Here is a 23876-nt window from a genome sequence, read left to right as displayed (position 1 = left end):
TCGGTGGCGCTAACTCTGTCCTATTTCTTGTAAATAATTCAACGTGATTGTGCCTGCCGGCCCCGTAATTGACTGAATTATTAAATAGAAAATTGTACACTTTCAATGTCAATGTTGACATTCTTGACTAAACATCATTAATTATATAGCAGTGATACACGAAACAGTTGTAACACTTGGTGTCCCAATCTAGCCGGTTGCTTAATATCGATAGCTTTCTCGAACGAAATGTTACTAATATCAAGTTCACTTTCGTTGCATTTATATGATTCACATTTAGTAAATAATTATTTATTTGAATGCAGAATGGTCGCTTAAATCTGCCGAATTTTGATATTTCAATTTTGTTCCCAATTCTGTTAACAATCACAAAATATTTATAATGTTTTAAGGAAATACCTAACATAAAATTGAATTGAAGAATCGTACATAACTATAACAATTTTTTATATTTATCTATAATTTCCAACAATTGTAATCCATCAAACGTCTTAAGAATGTCTCACAATTAAAACTCGTATTATTAAATACGCCTGTCTTAATCGCTTTATTAAATTGCCATTAAAAACGTCACAATTTCACATTCTCAATGTAATATCATCCATATATTAACAAAACGTTTAAAAACAATCTTCAACGAGTCTTATCCATCAAACACCTAAAAATTGTTTTCTCTCGTTTCGCAGCCATAAGAAATGCGATGTAAAGATAAAAGACAAGAAGAATCTCTTCTAGAGGTGAATGTCACGTTAGTATGAGACGAAATTGAATTTACAATCTCGGAAGTGCTGTAAGAAGAGCCGACTGTCGGTCCACGAGCTAGGGAGTTTGACCTGCCACCCCTCTGGACAAGCAACCCCCATGAAACACGCGACACGTACGATAAAACCATGTGTGCCACGTGTATGTGCACGCGTATACCCCCGAACCAACCCATGTTCCATCGGCTGGCAGCCATGGGAGCCCTTCAAGGGATCTGAATTAAATTTCACAGCTCGTGAACGAATGTCAGCTTTGTCTGACCAACGAGATGCCGCCAACGTCTTCCTCTATATGCTTGTTATGATGATGCGAACGCATATCCGCTGCCCTTCTCTCTTGAATCACGGCCAAGTATATTAATTATGAGGAAAGGTATCAAAAATATAATCTCGTGCAGACATCCACGTCGGGCGATGTTTTCAAATGAACGCAACCGTGTGCGTTCTCTGCTTTCGAAGATTGAAATTCCTATTCGGTTTCTTTCTAACTTGCATTTCTTATTATACTCTTTCTTTCGCTTCGTTTATTGTGATACGAGATACAACAGCAAGATATTTTTAAGTTTATTTTATTGGATTTTTATGTTTATGCAAATTTATGTTTTTATGGACACGGCTGAGAAAACGGAACCCGGGTAGAAGATCGCTTTACTCACTAAATCCGAATAACAAATGTTATACTTCGGATACTTTATATTTCATATTTGATGTACATTCTGTTTTGTACGTCAGCGCTAGGACTAGAACTACATTAATTTTTTATTTTTAAACGAATTTTGACAACATTAATATTGACTTTTATTGCGATAGAAACAATTATTTACCATTTATTCTCATTATAACATTTTGTCATATTACGTTACGTAGTATATTAGTAATTACATTTTATATTTTTTGTTATATATATATTCATTGTAATATATTAAAGATAATTCTAATGTTATTAACAATAATAAAAAAGATAATTGGAAGAGCATTGCTTCGTGAATAAGAGATTGCGAATATCTTCGTCCCAATTATTCGTAAATCGTCCACATACTTGACGATACCACCGTAGCTTATTCGAAAGTATGCATACGAGACGTTATAGATTTATCAAGGAACATTTCCACTCTACTTGTTCAATTTGACAAAGCATTTTACTCGAAGGGTCTATAGAACTGAATTCAATTCCAGTGACGCATTTCTGCGGGCCGAGAAAAGGGGTGACCTCGGGTGAACTCGGAAAGATCGCGGGGATCTTTTCGGCAAGCGACCGGCTCATTACATTGTCTTAAGTTTCAAGTTCTACGAGTACCTCTTGGACAGGAGGTGGGACCCACAGATGAATATGACGAGGGTGAGGGCTACGCGCGATACCAGGAGAAACTGATGTATAAGAAGACGAGGAAGAAGCAACGGAAAGGGAGGGAATATGGAAAAAGTGGAAGGGGACGATCTCGGAACGAAGGGCCCTCAGTGTCGTATTATTTCAGGTTTGCATACGTTTCGTGTTTCAGTCCATTATGTTCGCGAGAGGTTCTCTCGGTGCCGGCTTGCACCAAAGGAGTACTCATCGTTGCCTAAAAGGGACGCGAGAGAAAGCAAAGAAGGGGCCGCTAGGTCGATGCGCGAAGGAAAAGGACACGTGAACGAAGTTTCACGGATATCTGTCTGAAATCGTAATATCCTGGTATTACCGCATGCCAACTATCAAGCCGAAATACGCCGGGACCGTTACCGATAAAGTTGTCGCCGCGATGAAAAACTGGCAGGCAACGTCGCCGTACGCGTGCAAACCCACACCGAAAAGAATTTTTCTTGTTTCCCCCAAAAGAAATTAAAGGCAAACGATCGAAAGGATCGCGAAGGACGCCGTACGAGTCCGCCGGTCGTCGAAGCGTGCGACCAGTTTGGCTGCCTATCGTACATTCCAATCGACAGAAAACCCGACGCGGTCAAATGCGCGAAACAACTTCGTAAATGTTCCGCTCTCCCAATTGCAGCAGTTCTCCTCTCCCCGCCTCCTCGTATTAATTTCCTCGCACAATTTTTCGACATCCTCGTTCTCGTTCTCTTTTTCCTCAGCCGTTAACGAGTGATAGTTGATTTTCCAGCAACGACCGCCAGACAATGAATATCCTTATGACTTCGTTTCTTTATTTTCTCCCTTGGCATTTGTTTGCAAGGATAACGACCCGGGCAATGCTGTATTTCCTTAAGCAAAAGAACGAAGTTTTACGACCCTGCTTTAAATAGTAACGAAGGCCGTTGGTGACGAAGAAAAGGTTTTCAGGATGTCTTCTGAAAATATTGCTGCGAGCAAACGACAGTTGTAGCGTGGAACGTTAGAGGTATTTGTCAGCTACAGCGTGGAACGTTAAAGGCTGTATCGTGGTGGAAAATTATGAAGACAGTCGATCTTTACCGATATCCGGGTTATTCGTTTAATAGAAACCACGATCAGACGTTTCTGAAACCTTGAAGCGCAAAAATGTATTGCGAAACGAATATTTTTGTATTGTACGGTGGAACTCCGTTCATGTGAATTTGTCACAGAACAAACAGACGCGTAATAAATGTTAAATACGGCCTTAAATATGGTCCAGTGATCTCTGCGATAAGTGTACTTATATTAAATATCTTCTAATTTTTATATCTATTTTCAAACTTGACCGATATAATCATGACAGTCGTGTATTATTACAATGTTAATGAAATTTCAAAATGTTTTATACAACACGCAAATAAAGTTTCTTAGAAAGTAAATACACGAATGAATCTATATACGCACTGAATAATAATTTGCATAACGAAGAACAATTTGATATTAATGATGTAACGTAATTCAAAAAGTGACATTTTCGTACGTGTTCCGAATTTATTTTTCAGGAACTTAAGTTAACTAGGCGCACGTATAAAGCTCTATATGTGTCCCATAAATTTGTAAAAGATAGTTGCACAGAATATTCTAAATAAGTATATAATGAGAGAAAATAAGCAACCCTGCAACGATATCTTCTCCCTTACCATTGTTGCGCCTGTGACGTGTTTATCGCGAATTCTATAACAAAATTCTACGTTGTGACTGATTAGAAAATATCTTTCGATGGAGAACGTCTGGACGATCGGCGGGATGCTGAGCCGATCACGTTTATACGCGGATGTACGGACGAGATAACGATGGAAGGGACGAGAATGGGGTGGCACCGTTACACGCTAACACAATTACCGGACACCAAGCGTTTCTGCTCTCCTACAACATGCTGCTCTACAATCTCGTCTCTGTGGCACAGAATGACATAGGGTTATTGCCATACCACAGGCTACTATCTGTTCTCACAGATCAGCTCGTAATTGTTACAAATCGCTCGGTCTTCTCGCAAACATCGATCCGCTGTGCAAGCTCACAAGTAGTTAGCCGTAAAGAGACGAGCTAACTAGTAGAGAAATTATGGCGTTGATTGGCCGAATTTTAGAGTTCCTGTTACTAGCGTACAATATTCTAAATATTTAAATGACACAAATTATTACAGGGAATGTTAACAAAAAATATTTTCATATTTCTTGTTTGTATAAATCGATTTCTAAATATTGCCACTTTCATAGTATTCCTATATGGCAAATAATTTCTCCCTTGTTACATAAAAAAAATTTGGTAGCCCATAAAATTAGTTAATTATCTATTTGTCCATATAAAAGTGATGACGCAATGTGCGAACATAAACATGCTAATAAACATTAAGTACTCGAAATGTATGCTTTTACTAGCAGAATTCCTCGCTATTTTGTACTCAAAATTTCAATATAAATCCAGTTAATGTAGCTTTTCAACTTTATTTGCTAATTAATTAATTCTCGTCGTCGAAAATGCAGAAATAAAACTTTACTAATTAACCGATATTCCTTAATGAGATTACGGGAAAGTAAACACAAGAAACAATCAATTTCATGCGTGATTATGTTTGAAATATACAAATAAACTGAACCGAAAGTCTTATTGGTAAGTCTCTTAATCGTTATCGCGAGTAATTACGTTAAACTCATTAAAATGCTTTGGGAGAAAAGAACACAAAAGAGCACCAGAGCTATTAACGCGGCATAGTAATAAAGAGGTAACGCGTCGTCGTTGTACTTAGTCGTTAGTTGGAACCAGCAATACCAGTGGATCATTCCGTGTGTAAAAGGGACAAGACATAGAATACGAAAGTACCTTGAGATGATTGAGCGAGCCTGGTAACCACCCTGAACCTAATTCCATTATGCGAAATGGTTATAAGGACTCGCTACTGCTATTATAATCAACATTACTAGCGTACGCAATAAATATACATTATTGTTATTATCGTTGGCTCAGTCAGCGAAATCTCGCCATGAAGCACATTCACGCGTATACATTTGCACTACGTATTGTTTATATCATTTTAACTGCGTGATGTTTGTTGCTTCGCGCCACTATAATGATTTTCATGCGAATAATTAAAAATCGTATTACATGAAACGTGATAATCGATCTGAATTATTAGAACGATATAACGATATTAAAAAGACGATTCGTCCATTAGAATTTTTGATTCGTACAAGATAACGGTTCGAACTGTGTATAATACGATTTACTGTTCACGAGTATTACATATAAGCATGATTATATACTAAACGATATGGACTTCGGTTAATTGAAGTCATTAAAAAACAACAACATTAAATATAATTTTCAGATTACATTAGAGACAACCTCGTTAATTACGCACGCCCTTATATCCATATCTGCACAAATTATTTTAATGAAACCCATCCCATCATAGTCCGTGTTTCACACGAAAGTTTTCGAAGCACGTGCACCGACTTTCAAAGTAATACATTTCACCTTTACAGCCGAAAATCTGATATAATTTTTCGGCGGATGCGCTAAAGACCGCCGTTTCGATGCAATACGTTAACCACATTTTCTCTTATGGTTGAAATTGCAAGAACTTGTACTCGAGTACCGGTTCCCGTCTTACAGATGTTATCAGGCGCCACTGCGATCCTCGCCACGTCTACCCTCGCGATTTTACAAAGAAGATGCTTCTGTTTATAGGATATCGATGCAGCTCCATGTTTTTTTAATCGCCGTTTAACGAACGCCAATCAAGGTCTCTGACTTTCTGTCAACGATTTATATGAGACTTATATATTATAAACAGAAAGTTGATGTGTTAATTATTGCGTTATTTAAAGTCATTCATCAGTAGCGTGTTATCTTCGCGTGATATAAATTGTGAAATATTAAAAACAAAGTTGAAAGTAGTTAATGAAGACGTACTTTAAAATATAGGGCGTTCCACGTTATTTCCCGTTAAATGGCACGTTAAATTTACCTGTATATTGTTGTTGTTATTATTACAAAGTTATAAGAAAAACAAAACGAAATGTTAAGGCTACTTGCAATTAGTATCGTATATCACAGTATACTACCGAGAAAATGTTGCAAGTGACGTCCATATGTTTTCAAAATCCACTCTTTAATTTTTGATTTTCTTTCATCTCGGGTTGTTTCAAAGCTTCTTCATTGACACGATAAAATTTGAAGCAATATCTTTGATAAATCAATTTTCATTAATTACGGATAACTCTTTGCCCTCTTGTAACTGCCCTTTATCCGATGCTTAAAATTCACATCCTCGCCTAAAGCAACCTCATTTGCTCGTTTCTTTTTGTCGAAAAGAAGATTGAATTAAATTAAATCGAATCTGCTGATTATTAATGCAAGGATAGACGGGATGATAGCATACATAGCTGAGCGCGGTGAAAAGCTGAAGACGCTTATCTCGCCGTGAAGCGAACGTGTCATGAAAAAAACCATCATTTATTTTCCTCTGGCGGGTATCTACTTGCAAATCACGATTTTCCGCGTTACATCGTACATGTAAATCGAGAACACGGCGCCGAAGGAGAGATTCCAACTAAAGATGTTGTCTGCGATCGCGGGATGAACCTTCGAAGAGGTTTGCAATCTCTTCGCCGTTGCGAAGGAAAGAGAGTTCGGACGGGAACCGGGAGATCACGACGATAATGATGATGACGGCGATTACGAGATGACGAGAGAACGATGAGGGCGCGAAGCATGGCAAAATGGCTCGTAAAACAAATCGACGAGACTCGTTCGATGTTGGCCAAGTTACAAAGGTGCGCCTCGGCCGTTTACGACCCTCGGCCGCGATCGTATCTCGACAGCCCGTTGACAGACAGGTTTAATATCGTTAGACCGTTTCATTTAGGATTCGTTTAAGCTCAGTTACATGCGTTGGCGCGAACGGTTTCATGCAAATAACGTCGTCTTTGGACTTAGGTTAATTATACGGACAACCACGCCATGCTGCAGGAGAAAAGGTTCGCGCGCTTTTCGTCTGTCACTTGCTCCAAATCTACTTATACCTATGTATATATGTACGATGCTATACTTGGATTTTCGAGCGTTTTGTACGATTAAGACTCAGTAATATTTCTTCTTTCTTTTATTGAGCGAATTTGAATCTTTGAAAGGGAATTCTTCGAAAAATTATTTCGCTTTGCACATCCTTCGTTATAAGAAGAAAATACGAATTATAAATATATTATCTTCTAAAGTTATGTTATTATTGATTTTGTGTTTTAAATTATCATTAAGTTATATTAAAGTGTTTCGAAAAAAGGGGAAATTATTAAAGATATAATTACAGATAATAATCTATTATTTATATTATTTATATTTATCGCTGTATAAAATTTCTATGGAGGTAAAGGTAAAGATATATTCCCTCTCGACACGGTTTATATGTATTTTACTTTATCGGTTTGTATGTAGTACATATAACTGAACAGATCTAAATCAATTACAATATAAAAGATAAAACCTATACTTGTCCTGTGTCAATGTTAATATTATAAACCAGTTGGACACATGTTAATAACTACATATCTCAATCCTATTGAAAAAGAGAATTGATCGACGCACAAGTAAATTGTAATACATTGTATCAACGTATAAATTACATTGAAAAATATCCATTAAACAGACTGACGAAAACAGAAATACTCGTTTGAAAGTAGCCTCCGCTATCGGTAATCGTAAGTAGTATAATCCGATTACAGCTCGTCCGTTCACTAAAGGAAACGCGAAAGCCAGGCGAGTCACCATCACTCCATCTCGCGTCTTTTAAAAGAGCGCATTAATAAAACGGTAACTGGCTGCTGATACTCCCAATATTGATGTTGATGAATAGTTGGAGCTACCGATATTCGCAGTCCATTTTGTTGCTACACGCGCATATTCCTTTTCAACGCGGATTAAGCCGCCTGTTGCTGGCTAACAAAAGGAAGAAAGTGAAGGTTTGGACATGTTTCAAAAATTTTGAAAACGAGCGTACATATAACTTTGCGCGTAAAGGCGAGAAGAAAGGCGAGAACGGAATGCGAGGACATTGCTCATTAGCCACCGAGCAATCAGATTATAGAAGCTGCCTTGGCAAACCTGGTGGCAGCCTGTTTCGTCCTCGGCTTGATTGGCCAGCGTCGATACTCTTCGCGAGACAGGGACCCTTTCCTAAGTATTTTATCGAGAACCACGTTCTCCATCGAGCGGTGTTTCAATGATTTTATTATTTGGCGCCTTGAACATCGCTGTGTCATTATGCAACGGCTCTTAAGCGTAAACCCCTTATCTGTTGTGCGGCGATTACTTTCGCTCGAACTTGAAGTACTTGTTCTTGCACATTATTGGCCACTTAATACGATCGTTATATCTTAACTCGTTTGCACCGGAGAACAGAATAGGTAGCGCTTCTCTAATAGTTACGTATCGCGGGAGCAATGTCTGTTAAACGTTAGTTTTTTTTGTTGTTGTTTCTTGCTTTATGTTAAGATAAATGCGACATTATTTTAATAACCTGAACTTCATATTTAAAGCAGAACTGTTTCTTACAACTTTGTGATATCCAGGAAATGGAAACGGTTATGAAACATATAAAGATCGTTCACGAACCAGCTAAATCATAGCTTATGCGTCTTCGGGATAGCAAGTCGATAAATATTAGCGTTTTTTACCATGCTTGTATGTATGAATTAAGAAAATTAATTTTCCAGTCGTAATCAATTTAATTTAGATATTATTATGTCATATCCTTATAAAATAATTCCCAATCCATTGCTTTAGAATGAGAAACATATTCACCGCTTTAACTATGCAGAATAGAAATGTTAGAGGTAAATTTTATTAAGTTTAACAGCTATCCAAACGGTAAAAAAGATTTGCTTTTAAAAAGAATGCAATTATATATACGTTAAAGTGAGTTTAATATTTCTGTCAAAAATCAATGATAACTAAATATAAAGGTTAATTTGGTCTATATATCATAGCACATTTATTTGTAGCCAGTATTAAGTTAATGTTTTACATTATGCAAGAAGCTAGTAATAATATATTACTTCAACAACGGACTATTATAAAATGATTTTATACGCTTCTACTCATAAGCTACTCCACAATTCCATTGATAATCTATCGATAAAATAGTAACATCTACTACAGTTTTCTATCAAATACAGGGAATTGTACAGATTATTCGCTACCTTAAATGTTCGACGATCGCGTTTTATTTACTTTTCCATAAATAAAAGATCACAAACGGTACAAACTGGCACAAACACCTTCAGCGTATTCAATATTAAAACCGATACATCTTCCTACGATCTGATAAGCGAAAACGTATGCTCCGTAAAAAGCACGCATCTTGATATAATGAAGACATTGCCACACTCCCAGGCGACACGATGTAGCTCGGAAACCGTTACAATTACATCGAAATATTATGAAGTATACTGAAAGTTATAATTACATTGTTGAAACGAAATTGATCGTTCCGAAGTTAAAGCGGTTCCTCGTATATCAAATTAGTAGTGAAACGATGGGCATGTAAGGGCACGACGAGCGTACGCGTGTAAGCGAAACGACGATAAAGAGGACAAGCACGATGAAGACGAGGAGAATGTTTCTTACGAAAGATAGACCATCAAAGGAGGGGGACAGGTCGAACGTGTGGTCAAAGGAAAGAGGAAGAGAGATCAAGACGCGAAGCGAGGACCGATCAATCGAGGCGAAGTGACAGGCGGCCGGTGGTATCGCGAGCATCGACATGACGACAAGTGCCTTGCACACCGTTCCGAATTACCTGCGGGGCTATAAAGCGTCTCTTCATTTCGCTGACGTAGGTATACTCGTAACAGTGAGTCGGACCGAAACATGCTTGACAAACGCAAACGATCTCGTAGGTCTTTAAATTGAACGTTACTTCGAAAGTAAGCTAATGAGTAAGCTAAAAATATATCTCATTACGTTAGGTGTAGAAAAGAACGATCAGCTCTTTGTTTCATACTCTGTCCACTTGCTTTTTGTTGATTAAATGTATCTTCGTATCTAAACATTTTATTATATTACGCGTGCGAGAAAGAAGCCTATGCTTCTGGTTTTATATTGCGAAGGAGATACATTTTCATTTTCGTAAACCACCGAAGTATCGAGGCTGTTCATATGATCTACTGACTACCTTTTTACTTATTGGCTATTTCCATTCAATAATTCAATAATTTCGAATCTGAAAAATTCTCTTCTAAGCACCTTCTCGTACTAAATATTTGCAGAAGATTGTAATATTAGACGAGGAATTAGAAGAAGGAAGAATATAATCCATTCGCTAATTTGATTTTAGGCATCTCACGAAAGAAACCTCAGAAAAGACATTGATTTATTGAATTGCAAAAATAACAATGTTTCGCACAAACGATGCAAGAGCGGTTAAATCGTAAATAGAGCGTACACTAAAACTGTGCTATTACATCACGGTAACGTTTTATAAAGTCGTGGTAAATGAAAGAAGTGGCGGAATGGCAAAGGAGCGGAATAGATGTTGTCGCGGCTAAATTGAGATGGTAATTTTTCGTTGGTAAGTACAACGCCGCAAAGAACCCCGTCATCGTGCTCATGTGCAAAAGAGGCGGTCGCGAGAGAGACTGCGAGCAGATGGATTAATGTAAAGGCGTACGACCCTAACAAGCGAATTATCTCCGAGATATATTGTGCCGCTTCACGGGTGGTTAACTCCGCGCGAGCAGTCCTCTCAAGAAAGAGGAGGAAAGTAAGAGAAGGACGAAGATGAAAGGAAGAAAATGAGAGAAAGAGAGCAAAAGAGAGAAGCAGAAGAGTCCCAAGAGTACCGATGACGAGCGGTAAGAAAGTAGGAGGAGGAAAAAGAAAGCGAGATCAAGCAGCTTCCAAGTTGAGATGACTGTGACCTGCCTCCTTCCGCCTCGTCCCCGTCGTAATGCCTTGTAAGCTCTACTAATCTCCTTACCGGTCTTCTCTCTTGTTGATTTACCGAGATGTTTTCATTGTCTTTGCTGACTATAGCAACCGATCGTAAAAAGTCGCGACAAGCGGTCTTTTCAGCGAACGTTATCCGTATCTATGTGCTGTCGATGCGATCGTTCTCTAAAAGAACCCGATCTGATTCCACAGCACGCTCAGATTATGCGATTCCATCGACTTTTCACGTTCGCTCTAATCGTAAGAACTTTTTGATGATCCAGTAAAGTTTCTTTTCGTGTTGACATGGAAAATATTCACGATCGATTTTCAGATACGTGATCGCTACGATAATTTGTGTTTTGACGCCTCTGATTTTGGTAGAGAAATTATATAGCGTTGTCTAATTGTATCGTGCAATTAATTGTGAAATTGTTAGTTAGATCGATGATTCAATTAATTACAACGTTGAATTGATGATCGAATGATTTTAGTCAGTCCGCTTTAACTCGTGGTCTTATACAAGAAGAAAGTAGGTTTAATAAAATTCATTATGCAACTATATTGACGCTGTCACAAGAGAAGATCTTACGATAATTTTAACTCTGTCGTTATATACATATGAAACTCTAGTATATCAATTAAAAATTTCTCCTTAAATAAATTCCTACAACGAAAAAGCTACTCGTTATCGGTAAAAGTAACGTAGTTTTATATAACACACGGTTAAATGATAACGTGTAAAAGACATATTTTCGTGCAAACGACGAGAAATGTGTTAATACGTTATCTCATTCATGGTTATAATGGCAAGCTACTACAAGAGCAATAAATCAACTCGTATTGCATCGTGTTTCTTTTACCTGTTGTTTATTAGCTCCAGACAAAAGACCTGACAATAAACACACGAGTTTTTATCGTACCACGACGTTATTACCGTAGCAATCGTAAATTTCCAAGCGAAAATCACCAACGTACATCGAGCCAAAGACAAAATGTCGTTTGCAATAATTAACACGAGTATCTAACTCTCTGGTGTCCTAATTATCGTTCAGGCGTCCGAGAGGAGAGTTTAGTGACCCTCTCCCGATTTGCAGAAAATCCAGTCAAAAGCTGTCTGCCGCTGCAGATACGTAGAAGCTTGGAATCTTTGGTTCGGTGGAGCGACGACTTTTTCTTGGAAGAATAATATTTTCTTATGACGAGCGGAGAGAGGAAACAAACTCTCTCCTCGTGTCCCAACCTACCACGCCGATCAATGGGGGAACCGAATCCGCCTCTGCGTCTCCGCGATGAATTTTTCCACGGCACGCACCGACGAGCAGAGAATATAATGGCGGTACATTGCACCCCGAACATAAATTCTGTGATCAAAGTGCATCGCGTCGCACCAGGGCGAACTTTAAGGATTTTATGTGATTAAGTTCTTCCACGTCTCTCGCTCTTTTCCTTGAATTCCACCTTTCGTCTATCTCGTTCGTTTTCGTTCGTTTCACGACTGATCCAACTTATCCCTTTCTTTCTCTCCTCTTATCGTTTCACTCGTACACCCTTTCCTTCCCACACACCCCCGCTTTCCTCTGTCGGCTGTCTTCTTTTCTTTATCTCTTCAGCACTACCACCGTCTCCGTCATCGATTGGCCACCTCGTTCCTTGGCGTATACCATTCCCGTGTCCATTCTTTTCTAGGCCGGTAGTACGACGCGATAGATCCTAGCGCTTTATCGAGTTCGACTCCAACACGGACGACAAATCGTCCAAGTTTTAAGTATTTTCAAAAGAAATCTATCCTGCGAAAATATCGCGGACTCGATGTTCAGACACGCTCCCAATACTTGTGCGATAGCGAGTAGGTGGTAGTATCGGAGAGTTTGCACGGAGAAAAGAAGAAAAGGGGGCTGGAAACGCGAGAGAGGGACAAAGTAGAGAGGGAAAGGGGAAAGAGATAGAAAGCCGAGGAAGCTGGTCATAAAATACGTGTGCATGGATGCATTTACGAAGTCGCAGGCCCGTGGTAACCAAGCCGAGTTTCTGCAGGATGAGGGATGAGGGTGTAGCAGGAGCGGTTGGTCCCTCTTCTCTCTCACGTAGTAAAGTTGCTGCCAGTTGTTTTCCAGAGGCACAAATTTATAACTTCGTCTCGCTTCGAGAAGTTCGAAGAGAACGAACGAAAAGTCATCGCAACCAGAGTAGAGGATTCGATATTAGTTTTTCGTAGACGAATTGGCAACGCGTAGCCTAGTTACGTGCGGTTTGTTCAATTAGCACGATCAGAATGGATAATATTCGTCTCGACCCACTTTTCACCGAGATCTTGACCAAGTTTCTAGTAGACGGTATATTTCGAGCGAAGTTTCAATAACGACGATAAGAAAATTTGTACAATGTGGCTATGGTCGTTAAGGAAACTATGTAGGTTACGGTAAATCTAGGTATTTGTCGTTGCGTTTCAAACGTGAATATTCAGATTCTTCGCGCGATTCGCGGGCCAAATAACTGTGTATCCGCGAAAAGACAGAAGCCAATGAAATAGCAATAACGATAATACTGATTTCTAATAGAAATTTAATATATCAGGAACGTAAATAAAATAAAAATATTTCGTTCAATTTTGTAACCGAAATCATTTTTCTCCTATTAAGTAATCGAAATCTTTTTAATCTTACAATTTGCACAAAACATCGAAACTTCAAGAATCTTGTCACGTATAATTTTTGAAACTGGAAATAAAATCTTAATAATAATAGAAATGACAATAACATTACGAACGAAAATTCTAAGTAACAAAAATATTAACGATATATTGACAATATTATAGACTCAAATATTTCTTAACTTCTTAAAGGAAGAAATACAGAAGTAGTGAAATTTTTATTCGGTTTTATGTAATTTCTGCGAAATATCAAAATGCGTCTACAACACTTTTCAAGAAGAAAATGGGATTTCTATCTTATCCTCTAGCGAGGTAATATTGTAAAGGAAAACTCTAATAAGCAAAAATTAGTACATCATGCGGTCGGCAACTCGAATGAACCGTATCGGAGATTTTCTGGAAACGTGGTTAGCCCTGTTATTTTCTCACATTGGTACCGTGACGCGTCGTAATTTTCACTCAGCTAAGAATGACCAGGCCTTCAGGCGTCCGGAATTCAAGTCGAAAATTGTGCTAATCCCTTTAAAGTGACCCCTGTTCCGAATGATCGGTCGGCGAGGCGTAAGTAACACAACAGGTAGGTAGAAACGGAGGGCCACCGTGATTCTAGAGAGGAAGAGAGGGAGAAAGATAGAGGTTGAAAGAACAAAAGCAACGCCCAAGCTCTACAGGTGCTCTCGTGAGTGGCTTTTCGTTCGTTTGGATAACCGCGGACGAGTCGCCAAGGCGTTAGAGCAAACAGCGACCAAGACGAACTTTCTAACGCTACGCTAACGCCGCTGGTTGGCCCCCTTCTTCTTCAGTCCCTCCAAGGTCTCCACTCTTTTATCCTACCTGTCCATTTTCAACCGCGAAACTGTCAGTTGTCTAGAAAGAATGTAGTTTTAATTTACGAGGAGGACACTTCGCAGAATCATTCTTGTCGGATTCATTCAGTATTCCTTCACTGTATTTAATTTTAAAGCAAGGATGAAGTCAGTGTGAAAGAAATGTGATGAAAGGATTTTTGATACTGCTTAGACAGTGATGACAGCTTTGGACGAATTTAATTAAGACGACGATATGTATATTGTGATTTTTATTGTATTTTATACTAACAGTTATATTTGGATAAAGATTGATAACTAAGAGAATTTCATTTGTTTTGATATTGCTGTTTTGCATCGATTTTAAAGGGAAAGAGAAGTATCAAATTTATATGGAAATGAAAATATTTTATATAAATTACATAGTATTTTGTAATTTATATAAAATTCTTTAAAATAATCTATAAACTTTTGATTATTTCTCAAAATATAAGATCCGTTATTTGCAAACGGAGTACATGTAAGTAAAGGCAAATACTCGTACGTACGGCAATCAACACGTTTCGATTTGTTTGCTCTTATCACGTTTCACGTGACTATGACTTACTCGGTAAAATTGCAATGTCACTTCACAGCTAACGTACACACAACTGAAAAGAATTAATAATTCCTAAGTAATTGGATTAAAGTATTTGAATCCTAAAAATTGATTCATTGAATAAAATAATCATTTCAAAGAAGAAATAGAGAACAATTAAAATTAATATCAAACGTACAAAACTTACTTTCTTCCGCAACATAGACTCAAGAAACGATCTGAAAAGGATAATTCGTTAAAAGCAAACCCTTGTTTATTTATTTACTAGAACCCCACAGATATTATAAATTGTATCCTGTGCTTGTGTCTTTTTTAATTTATAAACGGTTCCTAGACTAAATGAAAGAATAATTTAGAAGAAAAGAAAGATCAGAGAGAACAAGCCGCTTAGATTAATACGAAACGTGCAGAAGTTCAAACGGAGTAAAAAACGTGAGAAACAACTTTGAGAATGCACCGTATAGATGATCTTTCGTGGGAGTGATAGCAGGACAAGCGCATTGGCCGGTTCGGTCCATAGGGATCGTCAAGGACCGTTTTACGATCGCCGATGAACACAGATCAACAATCGGGAGGCGATAGCCGTCTCAATGAGCCGCAGTAAACTGACTTTATTGTGGGATCTAAAGTGCAGAATATCCGACCTGCTCAAAGAAGTGCGAACGCGTCTCGTAACGGCACCTGACCCGCTCCTACCGGATGCACTTTAAATACTGATACCAAACAATGGGCTGGACCGCGCGACGCCGGAATATGATTTACAGTACAATTCCTGCGACGCGGAACGTAAACAGGTACACAACGCCCACTACTTCGCGTTGTCGATATATAAATCGTGAGATGTCGCAAGTTTCGGAATGAAAATGGTGATACCCCGTTACGCAACCAGTTTGTCCGTGCACACGCGAATACTATATCATTTTGTTAGTTACTGCGCTCGTAGAAGCGGCTATGTGTGTTTTGTGAATTTAATTATTCGATAAACTCGATAAAATACTTTTGTATATAGGGTCACGAAAATATTCCAGCACTAGTAGAAGATTTTATAAGTATATTATGTGTACTATGGGAAATTGTTACTGTTACAGGATTTGATTAAAGTGGGCAAGTTTAATACAAATCAGAAAGTACATTATAGAAATTACAAGATATTTGGTACAAATATATGTAAGTAGATTAAAAGTAGACAGACAATCATCCGTTATACTTGAATATACCAGTAAATCTGAATACTCAGTTGGATCGTACTTAACGCTATTGCACGTTTGAGACAACTGTTCATACTACATTATGTTATTACCAAGTTTATGTTTGCAATAAATGTCACGTTATATCTGTATACATTTTCAGATTTGTTCCAAATTTTACCAACATGATCGTAGCAATCGTATCTCGTTACGGTGCTAATGAAATTTCAGAATGTTTTACACAAGACGCACAACACGAGCCATAAAAGACTTTCTATGTTAAGTGTTCAAATACTTTCATACGAGCCAGTGTACCTTACTTGGTAAGATTTAGTAGAGAAGATCCTTTTAACGAAATGAATGCAAGAAATTAAATGTAATACCGATAATAAGGTAAAGAGATTCAAGTTACAGGAATTAAGTTGCTTGAATCCAGGTAACTCGGCTGAATAAAGCTTAATCGTTCGATAAATTCAAAATATTCCGTATATAGCTTATCCAGTAAGATTCAGTGGAGAGAGCTCTTTAATGGAATGAATACAAGGAACTAAAAGAGGTTAATAGTACGAAGCGCTGAATATGTACTTCGATCGGGCGTTTACCCCTGCTTGTCCGAATATATAACCACCGCCTCGGAGTTTATTTTTCAAATGTCGGTCAACGATGGGAATAATATAATTCGGAATAATATCGGACTCGATAATAATAATATCTATGCTAATCGTTCAGTGTCTTTTACTATCAGTCCCGTTCACCTTTCTCGTATCGAGACCGATACAAACAAGTTACAAGGGGATAAGCTTCGTTTTGTTCTCGATAATAGCGAACTTGCTTCCAACATCGAATCGGCGAACAGATTATAATATAATAATTGCGAAATTATAGAAATAAGAAGCTTATTGTCCGTTTGAAAAATAAGAAGCTTATGCAAAACTCTTATTGCTTATCGAGTCTGTTTAAGCGAACTGTTTACAATATGAGAATGTATAATATTTATACATATCGCACAACAATTTCAACGTTTTAGAATATTAATACTAGAGGGTATTGATACTTAATTTATGGTCGTCCTTTTTCGCTAGAAATGAAACCAGTGACTTAGTTTCGTTCCGTGATGTTATCCCGAAGTAAAATCGGAGGAGAAAAGAAAGCCAAAAAAGATAATGTCGCTGTATGCTCCCTTGCTATCTCACTATCCATTATTTTTCTTTTTAAACGACTTTTTGGCCAGGTCTTTTCAATCATGACAAATAAACTTGTTACTCGATGTTATTGAATTTGAGAATTGACCGGAAGTATAAAAATTTATGTAGTATTTCATTCAGAGAAAGATGGGAGGAATTTTTGTTCCTGCAACGAATAGTAATAAATGAAACAAATATTGGCACCATTTTTACTACCTTGGCAAAGTCAGTCTATTTATACACAGAGTGATTCAGGTCTTTTCTGTCAAACAATGCAAGCGTACTCGTATTATATCAGTGAAAAAAAAGACATCACATTGCCCTATGAATATTTTATAAGAAGGTTATAACGAAGATTAACAATTGAGGTAATAACGGACTGGTTTTTTATTCGATAATTCGCAAAAGTAAATTATTCGCATTTATATCAGTTCCATTTTCAAGTATTCTTTATATTCATTCCTAACAAATCTCAATATTTTTCTGATAAACTATTTCGTTGAAATACGCCAGAAATAAAAATCCAAGCCTCGTATGGATCAAAGAATCGATCTTCGACCTGTCTATCTTTGAAACCAATGTTCATTTGTCAAACTAAAACTCATCGAATAAAATCATTTCCTATTTCTTCATACTTTTCTTATTACTTTTTAATATACAGCATTTATGATCCTATGTTTTTTCTATTTTCACTTATAGAACATGCTAGCATGATTTGACAAAAAATACCTGAATATTTTCTATATTAAGAGAACACTTCGCAAACTAAATTACTTTACACTCTGCTTGATAAATAATTTAACAATACGATAATATTACGTTAAGAAACTGAACTATAAGAGTCCAAACTATAACAGTCTCTGAATGATCGATAGTTGAAAACTTCATCTCGTATATTTCACGATATTATTGGAATTCACTGGAGGCTACTTCGCGCAACATTCCTTTAAGTTAGCGATGTGACGAAAAGAATGCGAAACTTACTTTTCAATGGTAAAACTCCTCGAATGCTTTTTCTATATCGATGTCTATATGAATATAACGCGGATCCTTCTTGCATTTGTTTTATGCGGACCGACATCGAATCCCGGGCTTTAAATTCGGTGAACTTACTACCGTCAATGACGCGTGCTATAGAAACGCGGTACCCAGTCGGGCGCAAAGGGCGAACGTCACGTTACTTTACATTCTTTGCCGAATTTTACGACGTAGCTGTACGTTGTAAAAATCAATATAGGGAATTCGTATGTACATGGCAGCAAAGTATCGGAGCAAAAGGTTTCGCGAACAGAAACTTTCAGCTCGGAAAGGGAATCGCAACGTCTCCGCAATTTCTCCCACAGTTTCTCTCTTGTATTACAGATTGTAAAATTTTTTAAATATTTAGATAAAAAATTTTTTATTTCACAGCACTAGGTATTTTGTACATCGTATTCGAATATAAAATGGATGAAATACGTTTGTTGCGAGTATATAATACTGCGTATTCTCTTACGTACTCTATTGTATTCGCGAGTTTACGTCATTTTTGTAGGAAAGTTCTTTAAAATACTTTGTCATTTCGTACCATTTCTACGCTTCTCTAGCTACGTAAAAACTCGTTATTTGCGTATGCTAACACTTGGAACAAATAATAACCAAATCATAATGATGTTTTGCTCAAGGAGTGTTATTTTCCATTTCGAGGAAAATAAAAAGATTGAGAATTGCTTGCGAGAGTGTTGACTCGTGAATTTCTTTGAAACACGTTTCTAATTCTTCTCTACTTTGATATTTCATATCTTTTTCCCTTTACTAAGTTGTTTCGTGGTCTTGCAATTAAAATATACGACTGCTTGCTTTCCTTGGAACATCTAAAAGCTGTTCGTTAAAAGTGTATAACGTAAAAGAATCTGTACTCATAAAAACATTTTTACAGATAAACAGATGAAAAACTGATAACCAATATTACATAATAAAATATTAATTGTTCCAATCAAATATAATAACGTCGTCAAAATGAATACGCAATATGCGATTAGTGTCAACGACAATATTAAATACATCCCTAAAAGCAAAATGTAGTGTTTTAAAGTAAAATTACCGTAAACTACACAAATACTATTCTAAAACCGATCCAAACGTTATCAAAATACGATATCAACAGCGATACCGTATCACGAAATAACCTATTACAAGAATAAGGGGAGCATCGTACTATCTATGACCGAGTAACCTTTCACACCTATAAATAACATTTCCAAATTATGTCCAAAAAAAAAAAACTACAATTCTAGTAGCTTTGTTCAGCTCCAAACTCTTCTTAAAGAAAGAAGCAGCCGTGAAGGCGCTGTTTTCGACAAAGCTGCAAATAAATAACGACCTCCCTGTCGACTAAATGTCAATCTCGGTAAAAAAGTGTAAGCCGTCGAACAAGCTACATACACAAAGTACATTTTAGGGAGGCTCTATGTTGAGAGCGGTGCATCGATTATCGAGGAAGTATTTACGATCAACTATGGACGCCGATAATGTGGGCGGTTTAGCTCGTGCGAACGTGCACACTACACACACGTAATCGAACATTTATGAAGTGTCCATGGTAATAATGAACCGTGATTATAATGCACACGTCTGAAGAAGTGCGTCTCGATGCGACGGCACGAACTCGGTTACACTGTTCAGGGTGAACGAGTCAAGGCCCCTGTGTTACTCTCTTCTGCATCTTGCTTTTTCTTTCTCTCTCTTTCTGTCTCTTTCTTTCTCTTTGTGTGTGTGCCCACTATCCTATAGCTTGCAACGACCCAGTTTTGTTCATCTCCAAGATACGACGTGAGTACAAGTACGAATGGGAGAGTGGGAGAAGATAAAGAGAGGAAGAAAGAGGGAGGGCAGATGGGGGAGAAAAAAGAAGTAGGAAGATGCAGGAAACAGAGAGAGCGCAAGCAGGTAAGCGAGGAATCGCGATTGGATCTGTGCCAATTCCTCTCGGCAGATACGCCGATTTGAAATTCAACGCGATGAAAGGTTTGCCTTCTCTTCTCTTCTTCCCATCCCTGTTCGTCCACTTCTCCTTCGTATTCTAGCGCGCGCTTTCGGCCGCGTCCAACTCGCTAAACTAGTTCGACCCTGTAATATACGCGGGCTCTAAAGTATATATCCCAGTTCGCTAACCCAGAGACCGGAAGCACTGGCAGCCTTTCAAGTTTGGCAGGTTCGAAATCCTTTTAATTCAGATTGAATTCTTAATCGGCTGAAGTATTTTTTTTCTAATTTCATTAACCCCTCCGGTGGTAATGGAGGAGCCAAGGATGTCCTGTAGACCGAGTTTCACGTGGGTGATAGCGTTATTTGGAAGTGGCGACGTCAAAGATAAATGCACGTTTACGTTTCGTTGTGAAATATTAGCATTCGTGAATCGTTCGCTACGATTCGCCGTAATGACGTAAGAGTTTGATTGGTTTATGAGAAAATTTGATTCTATGTACTCGAAACGTGTGAAACGTGCAATTTTTAAAGAGTAGTATTTAAAAATTAGGAAATTTAAATTATATTCATTTAGAATTTAATACAAGAACTATATTGTCGAAACTTTTTCATGTCACCAAAGAGTGAATGTCTAATTTATGTACCGAAATATATAGAATGTACGTATATATTTCAACTGCAATTTTTCTCCATATAATCACTTGAATTGATAATTATAATATATTTAAATATGTTTAGAATTCCTGATCCTAGTCTACCATATAGTAAACTACTTTCTGATAAAAGAAAATTCTATCTTGAAGATTCTATGTAAAAAATTCCCTTAGTGTATTTCCTCCAGCATAAAAATATAATACAAAAAATTGATTCTATCTAAAGCATACATTTTTCCGCATTTGTATGAAACACAATCGATCGTATTATAATAAATAAAGACAAAAGAAGAAAATATATATAGTGTTATCCAGGAATTTATTACTTAGAAAAGAATATGATATGAGGAAAGCAAAAAAAAAAAAAAGAGAAAAAGAAAGAATGTATCATGTATCAGTGTGAATGTGTGAACGATCCATGCGTAATGTTCTTATATAAGACTGGTTTAGGTTTGTAGGGGTCGGAAGACGGAAGCAGATTAAATAGAAACGGGTCGTCGATCACGGATTCTTTTGGAAATTCGCCCCCCTTGCAAAATCGCGCGTTACATGGCTCTTTGTACGGCCAGAGAACAACAAGATGAGGGGCAAGCGAGAACGTCGTTGACTCGGAAATATCGCGAAGGGTCTCGCTTTTGACGAAACTTCACGAGCCGTAAGAGCCATCATTGCGCGTGCAAGTATGTGTCACAAGGGATCGAGATGTTTCTTTCGTACGATACTTTCCGTCTCGGTAATGTGTTGGACGAGTACGTGAAAACTCCCAACAGGGGATACGTTTTTGTCTCTGTGAAAACAAGTCGCGAATTTGTTGCGTCAACTATCCGATTGCTCCATCTTGGAAACTAATCCGCTGCACTTAGAAATCTCCGTTGCAATCCACTTATTGCGTTAATCCGTTGACACGCGCGTATTTTCGACGCAGCAAACAAGGAAAGACATCTTTTGAACGGAACCTTTTAATTTCACGGGATAGAAAATGAGAAGATTACTACAGTAGAATAAGAATGCGAAAATTCAACGAAGGATAGACGAATCTATTTCATCTTCAATTTAATTTTATGTAATTTCCCCGCTAAGAAATGCTTTTATTTGAGAGACAGATACGACCTTGCTCCAATCAAAGGAGATTTCATAGTCGATACGAAAATGTAAGCACTTTGAAGAATTAGAAAAAATTCTTAAGTTAAAAAATTATCATACAGTTATAATTCTACAGAACGTTATAGTTGTAAAGGTGTACCAACAATAGCAATTTGTTACTTACCACAATGTATAGATCAATGGTTTGATTATGTGCGAATTATATTTTTAAAAAAATGCACACAGCTAGCTTTAAATTTGTAAAAATCATTTCCTTATAAATTATAAGAATAATAAAAATGTAAAAAAAAAAAAGAAAGGAAAGAGACACAGCCTCTTTTTGCGTAACAAGTAACATAAATATGAAGCAACCGTAAATGAACCGGCATTTCGATCAACAAAAAATCAGCACAACGAACACAGATCGTTCAAGTCACATTTTTTAATTAAAATTTCCATCGAAATATTCACTACTAAAAATCATCGAAATTGTAAGCGTGTAGTTAAAATCCGTTACCGTGTAAAAAGTACGTGACAAATCCTCGATTGTATCCACATCGCGATCGCAAGTGTGTCCCGTGAGTGTTGCCTCGTAAGGTGTCGGGTGAGAAATCAAGTAGAAAAGTGAGAGAAGCTCAGCTTATCGAAGTAACTACGAAGACACCACGTACATTTCGTGCACTGACCTTATAACGAACATGTGTCTCCCGTGGTCCCTGGATGGACAGTCATTGGGTCTCACACGGGGTGGCTCGTAGCAGTCAGACGACGGTGGTTTAAATATGTATTCACGCACGCACGCACCGTGCCGGCACGACCTTGACGTGGCGGGTACTTGGCGACGGACACGCGTGCACGCAGCGCGCCGTCGTGGGATCCTCGTGGCCCGTCCGGATAGATCCACGAAAGATCGAACAGGTTCGAATCTTCCGTTAGCCGTGTCGATCCTCACCGATTACTTTCTCTTCGTCAACTATATTTCCTTCGTTCTTTCGTTTCGCTCGAACTTTTCTTGGTCTCGTTTCTTGCTGTCGTTCTCCGAAATCACCGAAATCACGGGGTAATCGAGACGATGACGACGACGCGAGAACACCAGGAAGGATGACAAGGAAGACAACGACAGATGAAAACGAAGACGAAGACGAAAACGAAGACGACGAGGACGACGACGACGACGGTGTCTCGTGGCGGTGGTCGATAGCGCGGCGCTCTACTGACGTCGCGACGCTTCGTCGTGTCGTGGCCCGCGGCTCCTACTCGCCCTCCCTCCGCTACCCCCCACGACGACCCACGACGCCCTCAACTCACTCCGGAACAACCCGGAAACTGACGAACCTCCACCCCCACTTCTGAAAACTACCCTTATTTTCTACCCCCACCAATACCGCCGCCCCCGCCGCTACCACCTCCACCACCCCCACCACAGTTACAGGCCGTCACCGCCGCCGCCACCCTTGCACGAAGGACGAAGGACGACGCGATTCGACTCTATCACGCGGAGGAGCTTTCCTCCTACACTGAGACTCTTTTTCTTTTCGTATTACTTTCTTCCCGAAAGGCAAACCGGTCTCTCTCTCTGATTTGCTGCTCACCGACCTCACCAACTAAAGATACGCGTCATCGACCAAAAGCCACTTCCGATCAGCCGATTTCTGGTTCACTGGATCCGTGACATTCGCGACGTTTT

The 23876-nt window shown here is 38.3% G+C and overlaps 1 protein-coding gene across 1 annotated transcript in view; it reads right to left on the bottom strand.

The window, feature by feature from the left end:
• LOC139988023 (fibroblast growth factor 18) overlaps positions 1-23404 on the bottom strand; it is a 126168-nt gene extending 102764 nt beyond the window's left edge. Inside the window, exon 1 of the mRNA XM_072004942.1 lies at positions 22876-23404. Within this exon, the coding sequence (XP_071861043.1) occupies positions 22876-22889 (14 nt within the window). The 5' untranslated portion in view covers positions 22890-23404. The remainder of the gene's footprint in view (positions 1-22875) is intronic.
• Positions 23405-23876: the final 472 nt, after the last annotated feature.

This window comes from Bombus fervidus, chromosome 6 (assembly GCF_041682495.2).
Source record: "Bombus fervidus isolate BK054 chromosome 6, iyBomFerv1, whole genome shotgun sequence".
NCBI lineage: Eukaryota > Metazoa > Arthropoda > Insecta > Hymenoptera > Apidae > Bombus > Bombus fervidus.
This window is presented reverse-complemented; position numbering and strand designations above follow the sequence as displayed.